This window comes from Perca fluviatilis, chromosome 19 (genome assembly GCF_010015445.1).
Source record: "Perca fluviatilis chromosome 19, GENO_Pfluv_1.0, whole genome shotgun sequence".
NCBI lineage: Eukaryota > Metazoa > Chordata > Actinopteri > Perciformes > Percidae > Perca > Perca fluviatilis.
The window spans coordinates 30,701,438-30,720,784 of NC_053130.1; the positions used below are offsets into that span (position 1 = coordinate 30,701,438).

At 40.2% G+C, this 19,347-nt stretch overlaps 2 protein-coding genes across 3 annotated transcripts in view; one reads left to right on the forward strand and one right to left on the reverse strand.

The window, feature by feature from the left end:
• Nucleotides 1-8,035: 8,035 nt before the first annotated feature.
• On the reverse strand, nt 8,036-9,588 carry LOC120547813 (myb-related transcription factor, partner of profilin-like). The gene is made up of 3 exons (XM_039783508.1): nt 9,569-9,588; nt 8,934-9,089; nt 8,036-8,856 (listed from the first exon to the last, which is right to left on the reverse strand). The coding sequence occupies exons 2-3, from the start codon at nt 9,070-9,072 to the stop codon at nt 8,036-8,038; spliced, it is 960 nt and encodes a 319-aa protein (XP_039639442.1). The 5' UTR covers nt 9,073-9,089; nt 9,569-9,588.
• Nucleotides 9,589-10,135: 547 nt separating this feature from the next.
• LOC120548109 (stromal membrane-associated protein 1-like) overlaps nt 10,136-19,347 on the forward strand; it is a 293,451-nt gene continuing 284,239 nt past the window's right edge. For both annotated transcript variants that reach the window (XM_039784116.1, XM_039784117.1), the window contains exon 1: nt 10,136-10,456. In XM_039784116.1, coding sequence (XP_039640050.1) covers nt 10,339-10,456 — 118 coding nt within the window. In that variant the 5' untranslated portion in view covers nt 10,136-10,338. The remainder of the gene's footprint in view (nt 10,457-19,347) is intronic.

The window sequence follows — 19,347 nt, forward strand, 5'->3', positions numbered from 1 at the left end:
CTTTCATTAGCTAGCCATGTGAACAGCTTAGTCGGAATATCGTCTTTTTCGGAAAAGGGCAAAGCCCGAAATATTATGCGCATGTTTCATAGTCGTGATAGAAAGCTGGTTTAAAGACACTAGCATCAGGGCTCAAAGCAGTGGCGGCTCCTGAAAAAATTCTCAGGGGGGGCAATTTTTCTGATGATTTAGGTGACCTACACACATTTAAAAAAAGATATGTCCAGCAACAACATGAAGACAGGGGCAGCATATAAGTCAATACCAGAAGCATTTATTGACTAATCTCAAAAGTGTTGGCTTACAAAAGCAAAATAAGTTATCACAGCAAAAATAATCAAGGGTGTTCTTTCACATTCCTCAACACTGCATAAACAATATGCATTTCCATAAACAAATGAAATATCAGCTGAAAATACAGCATCTTGGTATTTGTTCAGATTGCAGGATCAACAAGAGCTTTTACCACATTTACAACATTTCAAAGGTAGTGCAGCCAAATAATGTTTAAGAGTAAAAGGGAAATCCACACTTACACAATAAATAGTAACAGCATGGCAATAACAAGTAGACAAATTGTTGAGAGAAGTGGATCTTTAGAACTACATTTTGTGGAATGTAGGATATGACCAAAGTGCTACTTAATAAAAGCAAAGTAACGTTGTCCCAAACAGGAGAATGAACAAGTGAGGCTTGGCCTAGTGTGGTCTGGGCATCTTGGCTTTACACATTGAAGACCAAACCAGAATGATGAGGTGCTGCTAAGTTTAACTAAAGAATTCTGATATACACATTACTTGCTTCAAAAAGGCCTCATGGTTGAATTGGAAATATGTGCACCTGAGCATAATTCACAACAAGCAAGCAGGAGCTTTTGATAGAGGCTACTGAAAACATTGATGCAAGTTATTGGTAATAAGCAATTTGTATAGACTTCCATATTCTGCCCTCTTGTATAGATTTGTGAAAATGAACAGTGATAGACATTTTGCCTGAAAACAGCATTTGAAAATAATTTCTAGAAAAGGTAAACACAACTATCTGTATGGCTTTGTAAAAATGAACAACCATATTCTGGCCAATTGTATAGATTTGTAAAAATGAACATGAACAGATTTTTATTTTTATTTTTTTACTTTTTTTTGAATGAAAAATAACAATTTTAAACAACATCAACTGTGAACTGATTTGGGCGTGTGTGTGTTAAAGAGACAGACAGGGAGGGACAAAGAGAGAGAGAGGCTACATTACTTGTACTGAAACTGTGCTCTTCTCTCTTTCAATGCAGCAAAGCGGTCAATGACTTGACTTGACTCAAACTCTCATTGAAATCAGGCATGCTGAGGACTAGTTCCCTCTCCATGGAAAGCATGGCCAGTGCATTCAGACGTTCCTGGCCCATTGAATTTCGCAGGAATGTCTTAACTCGTGTCAAAGTTGAGAAACATCTCTCAGCTTCAGCTGTTGTCATGGGAGTAGTTGTGAGGATGTTCAACAGAGTCACAGTCTCAGAGAACGTCTCCTGGAGGTTGTAGCTCATGAGAACCTGGTACAGTGCCAGTGTACCACAGCAGCCCTTGAATTCAGGATTCTCATAGATCAGAGAGAGTTCTGTCTTGAGCTTTGCCTTGCTCAGCATGGGGTATGCATTCACAGTGGCATTCAGAGCCTCATCAGGAAATGAATGGCAGTACCTTTCAAACATGTCTGCTTGCAGTAAGGTAGCACTCACAAGGTGGCCAGAGAAAGAGAACCTTTCTTTGGTGTGATCCAGGATGGTGTTGCAGACCTCTTCAGACAGCCTCTGCTTCTCCTCTTCTCTCAAAGCTGTTCTGGGTCTTTTGGCTCCTGTTGCTTCTTGCAGCTGCTGTTGAGAGGCGTCCCTGAAGGCAAACAGACCAATGTGTTTGTTAGGCTATGTACAGTACTGTAGTCTATGTGATGCACAGGTATATGCAATGTATCCATGTATAGTACAAATACTTCAGTTCCACTTAAAATGGGCAGGGATGCATAAAGTCTTTAGTGTTTAAGTTAGCTCGTGCTTCGCTACATAGCCTGGATGTTCAGCACAGTATACAGTGGTGCTCATACGTTTATGAGCCCATGCTAAAGTTGACTAAAAAGAGGAATAAAAAAAGAAAAGAAAATTGGTGTCCTTAAAGGTTGGATTTTCCAACTTTTTTTAATTAAGGCATTAAGATCAATTTCCAAAAGATGATTTTTTATTTATTTTTTTATTCCTCTTTTTAGTCAACTTTAGCATGTGTTCATACACTTATGAGCACCACTCTACAGTACACATAGTATATAAAGTAAGCTAGATTACACCACTGGCCATATATAATGAGAATAATGTAATTTCAAACACAAATGCAGTCTCCTTTCATGCATACATTTTCAAATAACAAAGCTCTGCTTTGAGAAAGATCGAATGATATTGTTTAATCTTACCTTATGGCCTGCACACTGCTTGTGAAGCTGTCGAGGGCACGTTTGATGAAGACAGCATCGATGTCCTTCTTCTGGAGCTTCTGGTACAGAATGTCGACGTGGGGCATGATTTTGTGAAAAAGCCCCAGGAAAAAAATTAAATCTTCATCATGTAGCATCCTTACGTAGCCAGATGCCTCTCTCACGGTGGGCTGGTCAAATGAACCCAATGAACCTGTCCTGATGGCTTCAAAACATTCTATGAGGTCGTCTCGATTCTCGTAGACAGTGTTCACGACTCTGCTGTTGAAGTTCCACCGTGTGGATGAAGCTCTGGGCAGTCTTCGTGCAACAGTCTGGTCAAGAATGCTGGTGCGTTTGGGTGACCGGGAAAAAAAAGTTGCAATCCCGCTCAGATCGGAAAAGAAAATGTTCACTTTTTTGATGCGAGAAGTAGCTTGCTGCATGATCAAATTCAGCTGATGCGCATAGCAATGCACGTAATGGGCATTCTTGAAATGCTCACACACCTTTTGCTGCACACCAGCCTTCTCTCCCCTCATCACACTGGCTCCATCGTAAGCTTGCGCAATGAGTTTGACTTTCTCGTCGTCGGCAAAAAGACCGTTCAGTCTCTCCAAAAGCACACTGGCGATTGAGACTGAGGTTGATTCCGAGATGGGAAGGAACTCAAAAAAGCGCTCCTGCACTTTGTGGTTGCTATCTATGTACCTCAGCACAAGCACCAGCTGTGTCTGTGTAGAAACGTCCGTGGTCTCGTCAGCTTGGATAGCTACGAAGTTCGCCGACTTCACCTCTTCCACAATATGTTCCCTCATGACCGCTAGCATACACTCCAGTAGCTCGTTTTGAATGGTCTTTGATGTGCCCTTTAAAACTTTAGCATTTTTAAGATGGTCATCAAACACCTCATCTAACTGTGCCACAAAGTTGACAAGTCCAAGAAAAATACCAGGTTTGGTGGAGCCCTCAGTTTCATCTTTGCCTCGCAAAGCTAACTCAAACACTCCGCAAAACTTGATTAGCCGGCTGAGGATGTGGCGGTTCTTGCTAACCTCATCGTTGTGGCGGCGGACAGCTAGCCTGTATCCCTCATCCAGTTGAGTGGCAATGTTCACTCTCCCCAAAGCAGACAATCTCAAACAGTTATCCATGTGGGTCTTTGACAGCTCATGTTTCTTAATCTTTTCTGAAAGATGGTGCATGTCCGTTACACCAGTCGCTGTCCAATTACTCCTGCTTTGAAATATTGACCTCTGAACCTTGAACCCAGTACATCTTTGAAGGCTTGTCATTTAGCAACAGAAGGTGCTACACACATAAGACCAGCTGTTCTAGAAAGCTCTGGACCTCAGCTATCATGTAGAGATGGTCACCAAAGTTTACCCACTGTAAGCACTGTCAAATATGGTAATAAGCTATTTTCACCTATTTAACGATTCAATTTTTGAAATCGAATCATCGGCCGAGAACACAGTACATGAGACAAATACATGAAACTGTATTTTATTATTATTGCTATGTTTATTGTTTAACTCCTCAAATACAACGTTAGACAAAAACATCAATATTACGAATATTATGTATTTGTATCTTTTCTACCCGCCGAGCAGTAATTACGACGTCACTTCCGGAGTCTTCAGCTGATTTTTTTAAACGGTGCATGACTTACTGGAACATAACTGAGCAACACGTTGTTGCTGGTGACAAAACCACTGATTATATATATTATATTTATTACATGTCTTGCTTGAATTCTAATGTAGAATACGGTCTGTTATTTTCTTGATAACAGACCGTTGCTAAGTATAACACACTGTTTCCATGCATAGCATAGCATTGCCATGGACGCAGTTCTGTTCCCTCTGGAGGAGAGCTATCAATCAATCCGCTGAAAGAAGATTGGCGTCGGGGTCCTGATAACCCCGTCGTTGTTGTATTCGCTATAACAACGCTCTACATGATCCCTTACGTACATTGAAGTGATACAGGCGTTAAAGACCCACTGATCGCTGTCTGATTCTGTGAATGAATGCCCGCATTGCATCGTGGGACATCGGCTTTGAATGCGCCCAGCTCGCTCATATCGTAACCTACTGTCCTGTCTTATTTACTGTAATATTTCACCGGTAATAAGACCGAAATAATATTATTAAAATAAAGAAATGCATACCATGATAACAGCTAAATACATGTTGAAAGATGTAGCGTTAGAGTTTTAAAAATATCAATAAACAACAAAGCAATCCAGCTTCCCTGGCCGAAATTGACCGAAATAATAACATTAAAAGAAATACATATAAACCGTGATCTGGTGAATAAATGTTGATTAAAACAGCGGTTATTGGGCTAAAAATACCAATAATATCAAAGCTGTATCCAGCTTCTCTGCTGCAGCCCAACTGGCAGAAGGTTTCGTGCTGTGATTACGTAAGATGCTTCTCATTGAAATACATTAGCATAAAAAACGTGACCCCAACACGTAATTCTTCAAAATAACGTGAGGGTATCACGTTCTAATAGATTTAATTTCGTAATGCCATCACGAACTGACGTGAGACTGGGTTGGGCTAATTATTGCTAACTAACATGTTAGTTAACATTAGCAATTAAACCTAAACAGCTAATGTAAGTCGAAACTGCCTGCAAGCTTCTCCTGTACTATACGGTAATTCCTCTACTGTGCAACAGTAAGTCACTTGGTTAGGACACAATCGTTAGCCTATTTTCACAAAAACGTCTGCTACGGAGCCATAACGTGAGGTACAAGGTAATGGAGCCTTTTATACATTGTCGTGTTTCTTTAGAACTAAACAATGGACAAATACAGTCTTTAAACGCTTCAGATGTAAAGTTATTCACAGTCAAGTGACGTAAAAAAAAAATGGCGGTCAGTGGAATGCTAACAGGAGGTGATACCTTTGTAGCAACAAAATGGCGCCATCCGAGGTTCGAGTTCTGAAGCGAAGCTTATGGTGCGTTCTATTATTCTCAACGAACCGACTCGGACCTCGGATATGACATCACTTCCGCATGTCAAGCGTTCTGGTATGCGTCCGAGTCGGAGAAAAAAAAAGAAACATGGACGCCACCCGGAAAGCTGTTGCTATAGTAGCACTGGCCGAGTACCAAGCGCTCCAAAATAAGTATGTGCTTCACCTACACAACACTGAGGAAGAAATCCAGGAAGAGGACACAAGACGCAGAAGGTATGCTCATATTTCGGTATGTTTTGGTCAAGTTTGAGCCACGTTATAGTAGATACGTTTAGAACGCTAGCTAGCTAGTACGCCAGCTAGCAGGAAATGGGCTAAAAACAAACAGTGGCGACGTCGCTAAAATGAAATTGAACTCCTTGCAGTGTTGCTCTTCTACAGAACGTTTTTTTGTCGTTATAAATAGATGTACTTAAAAGCCAAAGGTAATGTTTCATGCATGTTATTGACAACTTGTGCAAGATGAAAACTTTGCTGGCGAACGCAGCGAAAAGTAGTTACATGAGTTAAAAGACATGTATTAATTACAGTTTTTTTTATCTCTATCTCTATTTCTTTTTATCATTCACATAGGGCTGTGGTATCAGCTGTGCTCTTGTCCAGACAGCAGATCATCCTCAAGTCTGGAACGGAGTGGGAGATCATGCTGGATATGGATGACCATACATTTGCCCGTCATTTCCGGATCAGAAGAGCCAGGTTTGAGCAGCTCCTTGGACTGCTTCAGGAGGGCGGCCTGCACAGCGAACATAGCCATGGACTTCCCCCCCTTGCCTGTTCCCAAAAAGGTCCTGATGTTTCTCTGGTATATGGCTAACCAGAACAGCTATAGAGAGATATCAGACAAATTTAATGCTTCCCAGTCAGCGACGCACGGAGCCATCCTACAAGTGCTGACCATCATGTCAGGGATCGGCACAAACTTTGTGTCTTGGCCAAGGGGCTGTGAGAAGAGGATGTCTTCTGCTATCTTCCAGCGCATCTCTGGCCTTGATGGAGTCATTGGGGCGATAGATGGTTGCCACATCAGGGTCCAGAGGCCACCCATCAGAGGAGGGGATTACATCAACAGGAAGTCCTACTACTCTGTCCTCCTCCAGGGAATTGTCAATGATGAAGGCCGCTTCATTGACATCTTTGCTGGACCACCAGGCAGGGTGCATGATGCCAGGATGCTGCGGGGCTCCACTTTTTTCACAGAATGGCAGGAGAAGATGGGGGACTATCGTCTGCTCGGGGACAGTGCCTATATTGGTCAGGCATTCCCCTTCATTGTAACACCAAAGCGTGACAACGGGGCCCTCACCGATGCTGACCACCAGCAAAATGTCAACATCAGTCGGGGGAGGGTCATCGTTGAGCAGGCATTTGGCAGGATGAAGTGCAAGTGGCGGCGCGTAAGAGACCTGCAGAACACCAGGATGGACATTGTGGTAATGATTATCATGGCTGCATGCTTCTTACACAACTTTGCTCTTGGAGCTGTGAATGGCTGTGATGAACACCCAGAGGGATGTCCAAGAGAGGAGGATGGCAATGAGTAATTATGTAGGCGCGTATGTATATGTGTAGGCAAGTGTATTTATGCATGCATATGCAAACACACTGTATGTATGCATGTATGCATGCATGTGCAAAGTTATCTGGATAAGTGCATATGTTCTTTAGTTGTTTTTTGTATAATATATTTTTATCTTTATTTTGCAAATTTTCCTAATATGGTACTCTTAAAAATGTGAGAAGGGTATCCTTATATATCTGACCCTACCCTTTGGTTATGACCACTAAACTTCATTCATAGTTGTGACTATTGCCATCTAATAAAGCTGTATTGGCTTTTTACACCTGTTAAACAGTTTCAGTGTCAATTTCTCCCACTTTGTCCTACCTACAACTGGCCTAAACATATAACCCACAGAGTTAAGCTAGATAGATAGCACTCTCCTAACATAACTTTAAAGTATATTCTTTATTAGTAGAGTAGAGCGATGCTACATCATGTGCTGTAATGTTCATGTATTTCTAGGTGTTGTAATACAGTGTTAAACCTTAACTTAATGCTTCATCGTGCTCCAAAGGCCAGTGAGGTGTTTTTTGTAACTGAAAAGACTGGTAACATTGAACCATGACATGGCTTGGTTAATATTAAAACAATGTTTTATTGAAATTACTTAAATAATTTAAATTGCACAGAACTGTGCTTTGTTTCTCTTTTTTAGGTCATTCACAAACACCATCCTGGCAGTCTGGGCAACTGACAAACAACAACAAAACACAGGATAACACTGAAAAAACTGGAAAGTTAAGGCACTCCAGATAATATAGATAATATATAATAATAATAATAATAATAATAATAGTGATAAATATATAAATATATAATATTACATTTAATAAAATATTTACATAAACTGTAAATAAACGGTATATAATACTACATTTCATAAAAATCACATCTTTTATGAGGACAGTAAATACATTGTATAATGGCATGTAAACAATCAACCCATACCAACATACATTAACAATAGCAAGAGAAAAAGAAGACAATAATACAAAAATGTATAAATACAAAAACAACAATGTTACATCTTCTCCACCATCTGGGCAAGCAACCTCTGGAATCCCTCCTGGGATTCCTTCATCTGTGCCAGGGTCTCAGCGTGGCGTTTTTGGGAGGCCGCTTGGGAGGCTGCTTCGGACTCCCTGAGAAATGCCAACAGGTCATCCTCCCTCTGGCGCTTGCGTGGCCTCCTTGGGGTGTCAGTGGGCATGGTGGTAACAGTGGGAGGAGGAACGCAGGAGGACGGAGGAGGTGATGGAGGGCTGGATGGAGCTGGAGAGGGCGAATTGGTTGGACGCACAGGTGATGGAGAGCTGGTGGACTGTGCAGGTAAGATGTCTGGCGCAGACACACTGACCTGCAGTGCGTCTGGTCTGCGCACATCCAGGCCCATGGCTGTTCCCACAACAGGGAAGACAATATCATGGTGACCTCCCAAGAGGTCATCCATCTCATCAAAAAATTGGAATTTACTAGGGCCACTCCCTGTAGACGAATTGTTGTCCTTGACTTTCTTGTAGGCCTCTACCAACGTGTTCCACTTACGAGCCACCTTCTCTTGGGCAAAGGTCTGCTTGAAATTGTGGCTCAGCTTGCCAGCAATATCCTCCCACAGCATCTTCTTGGACTTCCTGGCCAGCTTCAGGCGTTGGTTCAGGTCATGGAGGGACCTGGGAGGGCCCTTACCCTCTGCCTCTATTTGCAGCCGCATGAGGTCAATTAGAAATAACGTGTGTTCCTTCAAGAATGTCTCGTTGGCGACAAGTGAGGCAGTAGCAGGCAATGTGGCATTTGAAGGCAGTGGGGTGGTGGTGGTGGCGGTGGCTCCCACCTGGCTGATATCTGAATCAGAAATAAATAAAAAGATGTTAGCACAGCCCTCATGGTTTAATAACAGCGAATGCGCATTAGTATCTCACCTGTGCTTTTAATGCACACCAACTTAACCGAGGTCATGAGCCCCTGGTCCAAGTAGTAACCAGCCCTGGGATTGGCTTGTTGTTGGTACAAGGGCCCAGGAAAGGGACGGGTCCTTTCCTGGTCCAAGTACAGATCCATCTTCCCATCAATAAACACTAAAAATGAAACACTGTATATTACACTCTGTATCTTTTGGGCAGTATGCTACAATGTACAGTTATCATTCTATCACACTTTATCACACTGTAAATTCAAATACCAGTTTAACACACAGTGCAACATTAAGATTTCACCCACTTAAAACACTTTAAAAACCGTAGTTTGTTTATGTAGGCTAGTTACATATAACTATATCAGTTTAAAATAAATTAGGAGCAAGCCATTCATACAAGCTTCTAGCACTTACAGTACTTATTTGGATTATGATTATGACTATTACCCCTTCTTATCAAAACGCAGCCATTTCAACTTCTAAAATGTTCACTTTATTTCATGTTTTAGTTTATCTTCTGTTAACAACGCTAGCCACGTAACAGTAACAGTTACAATCAAGGCTTCATTCAATATTGTACTCACAAGATCGATTAACAAGTGATTAAAATCTTAAAAAACAATGACAACAATTAATACTTACAAGTCACACAGGGCGCTGCCATCTGGGAATCCATGTCGGAATTCTTGCTCGGTGTCCTCACGGTTGTCCGAGTTCCGAGCTCGGAAATCCGAGGAAAAGTGACGCTTTGGTGCTTGTTGCTAGGCAACGTATGTTTTCCTAGTCGGAAGTCCGACACGGATAAATAATAGAACGCACCATATCCCCCTTGTTTTCAACCTGACTGAAATCACCCCAAAAGGGGCGGGGCTATTTGAAGCACGACTTTAGCCTGATTGGACATTTAGTGGCAGATCAGACGTCTAGATTAGAGCACTGATAACGACTGTTGCCGTGATATAATTGATTAGAAAAAAAATCCCTTCCTTTTCCCGTTTGGCAGTGCGTCGCCCATATCGCCCTAATGAACACACCGCCCCTGGATCAAAGCACCAGGTGCACCTTTTTTTTTTTTTTACAGCATTTTTGTAACATCTGTCCAAAAATCTGTTCAGCTAGGAGCTCTGGCTGAGAGTGATAACACAATCCTGAATACTACAGTATTGTAGGCCTATAGTACATGCTAGTAAAAAATAATTGTGAATTCGAAAAATTCCGATAGTCTTGAATGCAGCAGGGATGATGTTGCCTTGGATCCATATTACCTTGTTAGCAGGTTGCAAGCTAGCTGAATACAGACGGTACAGTGCGGATACAAGAGGATGTCACACGTTTTTTAATACGAACTGAGGACTTCGTGGTTTTTATCGGCTCGACACAAGCAGGACTAATAACTCCCAAACTTTGGCGAGATGACGACGCGCTCAGAGCGAGAGAAAGCCCAGAAACTGAATGAGCAGCATCAGGCCATTCTGTCTAAACTGCTGAGGGAAGAACACAACAAGTTCTGTGCTGACTGTGAGGCAAAAGGTAAGCCTGGCAGTGTTGAAATTGAGTATAGAAATATGAAATTATGTGGAAACTTGGCAGCAAACGGGTTGCTAAAGCTAGCAACACATTTTAAACGTTAGCGTTACTCAAATGTGAGTCATTGTGGACCTATGCTTAACGTTACATCCCTTCTAACGTTAACGTCAGTTGCTAATGCCAACGTGTGTAATTCAGATTGAACACATTTTTTTTTTCATATGTATGTTGTACAACATAAACAGATTTATTGCCTGCCGAGTTAGAATTATGTCAAAACAAATACTCGTGAGCGATATTTGTGCAAGTAACCACAAAAACATACAATTTCCGCTTAGCATTTTCAAAATAAACCCCCATCGAGCTCTTGCATTATTTGGTAATAAAGAAAACGAGAGGATGACATTTTAAGCAATAAATACCCCAATAAATTAGCTACAGTGCGGGATTAATTATATAAAGAAATACATTTTGTTATAAGGTTTTCTGAAAAGTCAGATGAAAAGTAAATTTTTTTACTTGCTTTATTGTTTACATCAAATGTTTTTTTTGTATTTGTTTCTTTTAGCTGTTCTGTTAATTGTACTCTGAATCCTTGAAAGGAATATGATAAGCAAAAAGGCCTGACGAAGGCCGCTTTGTGTCTACACGTGTGGGTTGATGCCCAGTTCTGTTTTTAATGCGAGATTACGATATGAAATGGCCTTTTCTTTGTTCTTTTTCACAAAAAGAGTACCTTGGACTTCTCTTTTGAAGTTTTGTTCCCATTCCAAAGAGCACCTTCGTGATTTGTGTTGCTCTTCCAAGCACTCCAGACTTTTCTTGGATAAGCAATGTTGGAATTTGAATTGATCACTGAACATGGGAGGCTGATTGGGTTCTTTGTTTATGAGGTTTTAATATTTTAGTATTTTTCATGTTTACATTTTTGTCATTTGAAATGTTTGTCCCCTTTAAAATTCTTATTTTGAAATCCGATGGCCTGCATTTCCGGCTTTGTACCGTTTCTTAACGGCTAGCTTGACGCAGGTTTATTCCCCGAGAGTATCGATGTCATGTCCTTGACTGGTTTATTTATGAACGGAAAACGTGCGGGTCCTGTGTAGGCAACATTAAATTAGTGGTGTCGTGTCCTCGCTGAATTTCTCGCATAGAAAACCACGTCAGCATCGGATACTGTTCGTTTGCAGCTGCGGACAACACCTTAACGTTACATCTCACTCGCGATGCCCTTATACAGAGCAATCGCCACCCAAAACTCAAATTAAAAAATTTAAGTTTAATATTCCCTTGCACAGACTCCAAGGTACTGTTTGATCGAGGAGGTTTTTATAAATCTTTAGGAAACCAGTCTTTAATTCGGCATACATTCCAACGCATCAAACAGAATACTTTCCAGTAACATGTTACCTAAAATCTACATGCCTTTACATGCGAATTCCCTTTAGTAAAAATGCATTAAAAAATACATAATAACATAACGATGATCATGTTTTGCACAATTGATTTAGAAAAAATGACACAGAATCGTGACTGTTTCCTAAACGCCTTGATGTACTTGTATGTTTGCCGACAAGCATGGAAGCTTGAAATTCCCAGACTTTTAAATTTGAGTGTGAACGGCTCTCATCCAGACTACTATGACTGAGATTAAATGCCTTTTGCGTCATCACCTTGCCATTTGACAAGTGTAATCTGTAGTACCAGACCTCCCTCAACCAGCCCTCAGCTGGTGAATCCGTTTTGATCACGATTTTCCACTTTCTGCTGCTGATGCTCTTCTTTTAACAGTTCAGGTTAAATATCATTTGTAGCCTACTCATTTCCTTGATGCTAATCTAAATTTTAAAGTTTCATGGACCTAATTTGATGTTGTAGCTGCTAGCAGGCATATAGTGGTAGGTAAATGCACCTACAGTAAACATGAATTACCCACAGTTTGGCAGAATAGAGTTGAATAACCATTTCAGACCAGAAGTTTTTTCTTTTTAATATAGTCTTTAAATATATAGTGAGTAGTATTACGTTTTCATAAATGAAAAGCGCTATATAAATTCAATTTATTATTATTATTATTATTATTATTATTATTATTATTATTATTATAAATAATATACAACCTAGTCAAAAAAAGACCTTTAGCTCAAAGTCTTTTACAGATCTTTCAACTAGAGATAGGCGATATAGAGAAAATCGAATATCAAGATATTTTTGACCAAATACCTCGTGCGGCGATATTGTAGGGTTGACAAATGGGGCTTTTACAAATTTACACAATGAGATTTTAGATAAATAATCATCACTAATGTGGATATATGTGTAAAGGCAAAAAAAAAAATTGCTAGAATAGTCACTTTACTGTAATGCAGCCTTTAAAACCAGGAAAAGACAACACTTGTGTCATATTACGATATAACGATATCCAAAATCTAAGACGATATCTAGCCATAAATATCGATATCGATATAATATCTATATATTGCCCAGCCCTACTTTCAACTGCCTCTTTTTCAGCTAACTCAGTTTGCTCAGTTTTCATAGAGAAATTATTGTCCTTTACTGTTGTGTTAGCTTTTAATGCTCCAGTGTTAGGAGCTCTCCCTTCTGACAGAGATGTTATTCTCTCTTTTCTGCCCAGGGACTACAGATAAAAACGAGCTTATAGCTAACTGTGGTACTGCTAAGGAGCTGTGCTTTGTCCCTGTCAAGTAAATAAATAAATAAATAAATAAATGTTTTTCATTAGTATGTCTCAGTTGTTGAGCAAACACAATCCACTGAGGAACACAGTGAGATGTGGTGGAAAGTTCTGGGGAAAAAAAGCTAGTAGTTTTTTTTGGTATAGTTGATTTTGTTCGCATTGATGGTTTTCGGTGTTATAATCCTCTCTAACTCACTCACCCTTTTTATTTGACACATTACAGACAATTAGTATTTTAAAAGCTCTTATCAGAAGTTATTATTTAAGTCAAGTCTAAAGTCTGTGTATTTCTAACTTGACTGTGACTCGACTTAAGTATATTCCTCTCGCAGATCAAAGTGTATTTGTATATCCTGTCACTGCTGATTCTTATTTAGACTGTTGATGATTTCGGCAGCTAATCAAGTAAATAATCAGTTTTTCTTCACTGAACTGCATTCAAATCTGATCTGCTGATTAGTGTTTTCTGCATCAGTGACCCTGCAGCCTGAGTCATATTTACAAATTTTATTCATAAAGCAGCAGCATCCAGCCATGCCCGATGAGTCATATTCACTATGTCACAGCTATTTTTAGCCAAACAATATATGGCTGTTGTGCAAAAAGCCTCATAATTTATTGTAATGCGTTAACAGGTGTTTTCTTGTGCTGAGTAAGTTCCAGAACTAAAAGACCTAAGCAAGTAATTGTTGAAAAAACTGTCTAGCCTGCAATGCAATATTGAAAATTCACAGTCTATGCACAACAGACGGTATAAGGTAGTTTACCTTGTGGTCCAGCAGAGGGCGGTCTTAAATCTCACCATGAGCCTGACCTATTGCACACCCTCTCGGAGTCACACATTACATTATATGCAGTGTTTGTGGAAGACTTAGGTGCACGTATGTGGCAGGGTGTTTAGGCGTCATTCCTCAAGAAAATGTGTTTTTCAAAAAACAAACAAATGCTATTTCCCCATACGTTTTGTGTCTCTTTGTGGGGTTTGCGTCTCTTTGTAGTTGTGTTGTCTCTTTGCGGTTGTTTTGCGTCTCTTTTCCACATCATTTTGTAGCATTATTATCACCATATCTGTGTCTAAAACATTGGAAAAGCTAGAGCAGATAATAAATAAATAAATAAATAACACTCAAAAAGCTTAAAAACTTAAAAAAAGGCTGGACTACAATAGAGCTGTTGGTGAACAGTGTTTTCTTGATTTCTCAGTTTGAAAAAGAAAATGGAGAGGACAGGTGTCAGTCTCAACAACAAGCAACTGCATCATCTCATGATTGTTTTAATGCAGAAACAAGATATGTGTATATTTGAAAGATGTTGTTTCTACCAACCATTTGATTATGTGGTCCGCATAGAATATAATAGCAATTTAAAATCACAGTAAAACAATTTCAATTATGTTCTCCCTCATAATGTTTAGAGATGCACCGATCCGATAATGATATCAAATATCGGGCTGATACCAACTCAAGTAGTAGGATTGTATATTGTGACAATTGGGCTGATCTATCCAATTCAAATCTGTTTAAATATACTATACATTATATACTGGGATTTTAACTCATGTTTTGATCAATTTGTTGCTGCATATACATTTTTTAAAGATACATTTTTTTTCTCAACATTTTAGGCCTTTATTTGATAGGACAGCTTAGAAATGAAAGGGGGTGACTGTAATTCCTGTTAAAGGGGTGATAGAATGCAAAACTGAGTTTACCTTGTCCATAGTTGAATTACGACAGTTCGGTGGGTAAAATAGGCAGACATAGAACCTCAAATTCCCATTGACATTCCCACTTTCCTATGCAAATCTCACAATTAGAAACTGCCTCTGAAAACGGGCGAATCTCAACCAAGCTAAAAGTTGACCTCAACTCCAGCCTTATTTGGCTCTACCTTCTATCATTGTAACGCTCCAGATGTACATAGGCCACTGACTGATCTGAGGTAAGTAAGTCTTCTGAATAGGTTGCGCAGCTCTCAGAAATTTTATAAAGTTTTCGTCTGCTATTTCATTAATAAATTCACTTCTGAGACTTTTTTATGCGAGAAATCAACTATGTAGAGCTCAAATATGGGCCGTTTTACTCAAATTGATGGCTAATTGCAAATTTTGTATGACCGTGTCGGACTTCAGGAGCTCCACAATCTGCCGTGACAGGCGGGGATTGCCGGCCTGTTTTTGATGCCTTCCCGGTCGGCCTCTCCCCCTTCACAGACCAGCTATATGAGCTGGAGCTCTGTCAGGATCTCACACACGAGCTGCGCTGTGTACTTTAGAAAGAATAAAGTTGGAAGTTTTTCAAGGATATTGAAAATGAACCACTAGGGCTGTGTATTTGCAAGAGTCTGGCGATACGATACGTATCACGATACATGGGTCACGATTCAATATATTGCAATATATTTCGATACTGTGCGTAAGGGGATATATTGGGATTTTTTTAAAGTATAATTTCAGAAAAACTAATATTTAAAAAAAGACAATGATGTTCATAAAAGTCAAAGAAGATTACTTTAGGTAAACAATTCAGTACACAGAAAATCAAACTGCCAGTTTGGGATTGTGATTCACAGGTTCTTAGTGAGCAAATTTTTATATGCTTAAGTAGGCCAAAGTTCAGCCATAGCTACATTGTTAGCTTCTAGCAAAAAGTTAGGCACTGCTAGGCACTGTTAGGCACTGCTAGGCACTGTTAGGCAAGGACACTAGTGGTGCGTTGAAAAATCGATATTGCCTTTTTGAAAATCGATACAGAATTGCAAAATAAAATATTGCGATATTCAAGTGTACCGATTTTTTTTCTTACACCCCTATGAACCACGGTCGTAAATGCAGTGTTCCAAGCTGGAAAATTGAATACTGGCCCAGAGAAAAGTGTTTAGAACGAGTATATCTGACAATGGAGCGGGAGTTGTGGATCTAACGCAGCGGCGCAGTGGACATACCTCCGCTAAATTTCCCTGCGCTAACTAGCTACAGGGTGAGTTGTGATTCTTTGGTGGAGGTTTTTTATGTCCCAAGGGTAAGGTTACAACAACAGTAGTTGTAATGAAAGTGTTCAAACTTTGCATTTTGTCTCGGCTGTTTTAGCCACGCTGACGAACAATGTATAACATTGCAGTGTCTGAAATATGAGACCTGCTGTCTCGTCTCCAATGTATGTGTATGTGCTTCACTCAAACAATCAGCGCGCAGCTCATCTAAATATTCATGAGCTACCTTATTTGGAAGAAAAGCTGTCGTTCCAAATAGGGCCATATTCACAGGGTATTCACAGACCCATAGAATAGCACCTGGGCCATTTTCAGCCCAACCAATGTTACATACTCTATTAGGACAATTCCGACGCAAAACAAACCTAAAGTTTAAGTTTAATAATAGATGTGTACCCACTCGATCGCTCTCTGGGACATGTTTTCATGCTAATCAAATGTGTTTGTAACTTGAAAAAAGCTAGCGCAGACCGCTGATTAGCTTACAACGCTAGTATTTGGGGTACAGGGAAAGTAAAAATAAATCGCTGTTTTGTACCACTAAAAGGCTCAAAATATCACCAAACTTCAACGGTAGCATAATGAGGGTCCCTACATGTTAACCGAAGCATTGAGAACTTTGTAAGTGTACAGACAGTTTATTGAATGAAGAGCTGCGGGAGTTCCGTTATAGGGCTACGAGAGAGAGAGAGAGAGAGCTACCAGTAGTCAACAGCCTCGTACTTTGGGAAACTGGTGGTGTAGCTACCTGCGGACATTGTGAAGCTATGGCCATCGAACAGGGGTGTCTGTGTTGCACGGAGTGGGACCTGTTGCGTCGCAACACCAAGAGACGCAGTGTTTTGTACAGTCGGAAGATTCCCCCTCTCTGATAAACAGGGCTGTACTTACCAACTACTACTACCGGTAGCTCTCTCTCTCTCTCTCGTAGCCCTTTCACGCAGCTCCCGCAGCTTCATCGTTCAATAAACTGTCTGTACACTTACAAAGTTCTCAATGCTTCGGTTAACAGGGACCGTCATTATTCTACCGTTGAAGTTTGGTGATATTTTGAGCCTTTTTAGTGGTACAAAATAGCGATTTATTTTTACTTTCCCTGTCCCCCGAATAATAGCGTTATAAGCTAATCAGCGGTCCGCGCTAGCTTCTTTCAAGCTACAAACACATTCGATTAGCATGAAAACATGTCCCAGAGAGCAATCGCGTGGGTACACATCTGTTATTAACCCCTAGGTTCGTTTTGTCCCGGAATTGTCTTTTAAAGGTGCTCTACATTTTTCATCACATACAGCAAACATCTCACTATCCGCTAGGTGCCTGTCGCCTGAACACACTGTAAAAAAGCGTGAACACTGTAACCGACAGCGACGGACCCACAGACTGGACTGCAATGTAACCATATGGGGCAAATGTTCAGCGTCAATTTGGTCCACTAAAAGTGCTTTATTTTGCCACTAAAAGGTTCAGATTATAAGAAGACCCATAATGGCTTTTGATAGTTTTTTTTTTTTTCTGTCGACTTTGAATGAAGTGTATTTTACGATGCTAAAATTACTGTTTATTTACATGGAGTCTGGTGGGTTTAGCGAACACAATTTTGCAGATGTTTTTATGTTTTAAAAAAAGGATCTTACTCTAACAGAAAGGTCAACCTCCTTAGAAATCCTTTCCATAATGTTAGACTTATGTAGAGCCTGTCAGCGGCAAAACGAGCACTTTTGTGAAGGTACAAGCTGGACAATTGCCCTATTAACTTACTAACTAGCTTGTTTCACCGCTGCTGACTGCAGCGATCTTGCTTAAAACGTTGTTTCCATCAGTCACTTAGACACAAACACATAGGAAAATAGGGTAGATCCAGGTAAAAAAAACAAAAAAAACGGTAGTTACCCTTTAATGTCGAAGATTGGTTACGAAGTAGCTGGTGCATGATTTATTAGGATTCATTTATTAAAACATGGGAATTCTGTACATTTATATCTTATTTGTTACATTTTGTTCTACATATTTTGGAAAGCAATGTATAAGTCACGTTTACATAAAGAATGATCCCTGTCACTTCCACACAGGGAGGCATACAGCCTAATAATCAAACACTGGTATCTGATTGGTACCGGTCAACACCCAAAGCCCAGCTATTGGTATTGGGACTGAAAAAAATCAGATTGGTGCGTCCCTAATAATGTTAAGTCAATATGAACTAGAGATGAAATGTTCGACGGAAAATGAATCGTTGAATAACTTTTTGATAAGCCTTTCAGTTGTTTCTCAAGGACACACATTTTTCTGTTCTAGCTTCTCATTTGTGAGGATTTGCTGCTATTTTTCTCTCCTCTGAAAGTTAATTGAAAATCTTTGGGATTTTAGACATTTAGACTGTTGGTCGGACAAACAAGACATTTGAACTTGATGTGACATTCCAGCTGCTCAAGGGTCCACATTTGTCATTATGCAAATATTACTTCAATAAACTGTATTTATCATTTATGTTTTTTGGTTTTTGGGCTAAAACATGAATGTTTTTTAAATGGAGCTAATGTGGGTTACCATCTTTTTGTCATTATCCCTGAAATCCCTTTACTGAATGAAGTGCACTCCCAACACAGCAGAGGCAGTATATTAGATTGTATTGATTTTTAAAACAAACATTCACTCCATGGCTGATTGACCACCCAGAGTACAGAGCTCTGGTTTGATTGATCAGTCTGTTTTAGGGTTAGTTTGAACACTATGTGTCCTCTATGCTGCCTGCTGCAGTCAGTTCCCTTTAATTACTCCCATGGCTCCTCCACTTTCCTCCCTTCCTCGCTCCTCAGGGATCCCTCCTCGATCCTCGGGGCAGGAATAAAGCATTGAGACGGCCTTCACGAAGGAGGGCCAGAACAACTTCCGGTTCAACCGAGGAGCTATCAAATAAGAGAAGTGAGATTCAGCAAGTGTATCGGAGTGTGGCAGGTGACTCACCTTAGCCTCTCAGCGGTAATTCCACCCGGACTACACACACACACTGCCCTACATTGTGTGTGTGTGTGTGTGTGTGTGTGTGTGTGTGTGTGTGTGTGTGTGTGTGTGTGTGTGTGTGTGTGTGTTGCGCAGATGGACTCCTTATTGATTGCAATTCCATTTTCCTGTCCTCCTTGGCATTTCAGTCTATCCATTACTTAGAGTCCAGACTATAATTTTCGCCTTTGGTTTTAACACA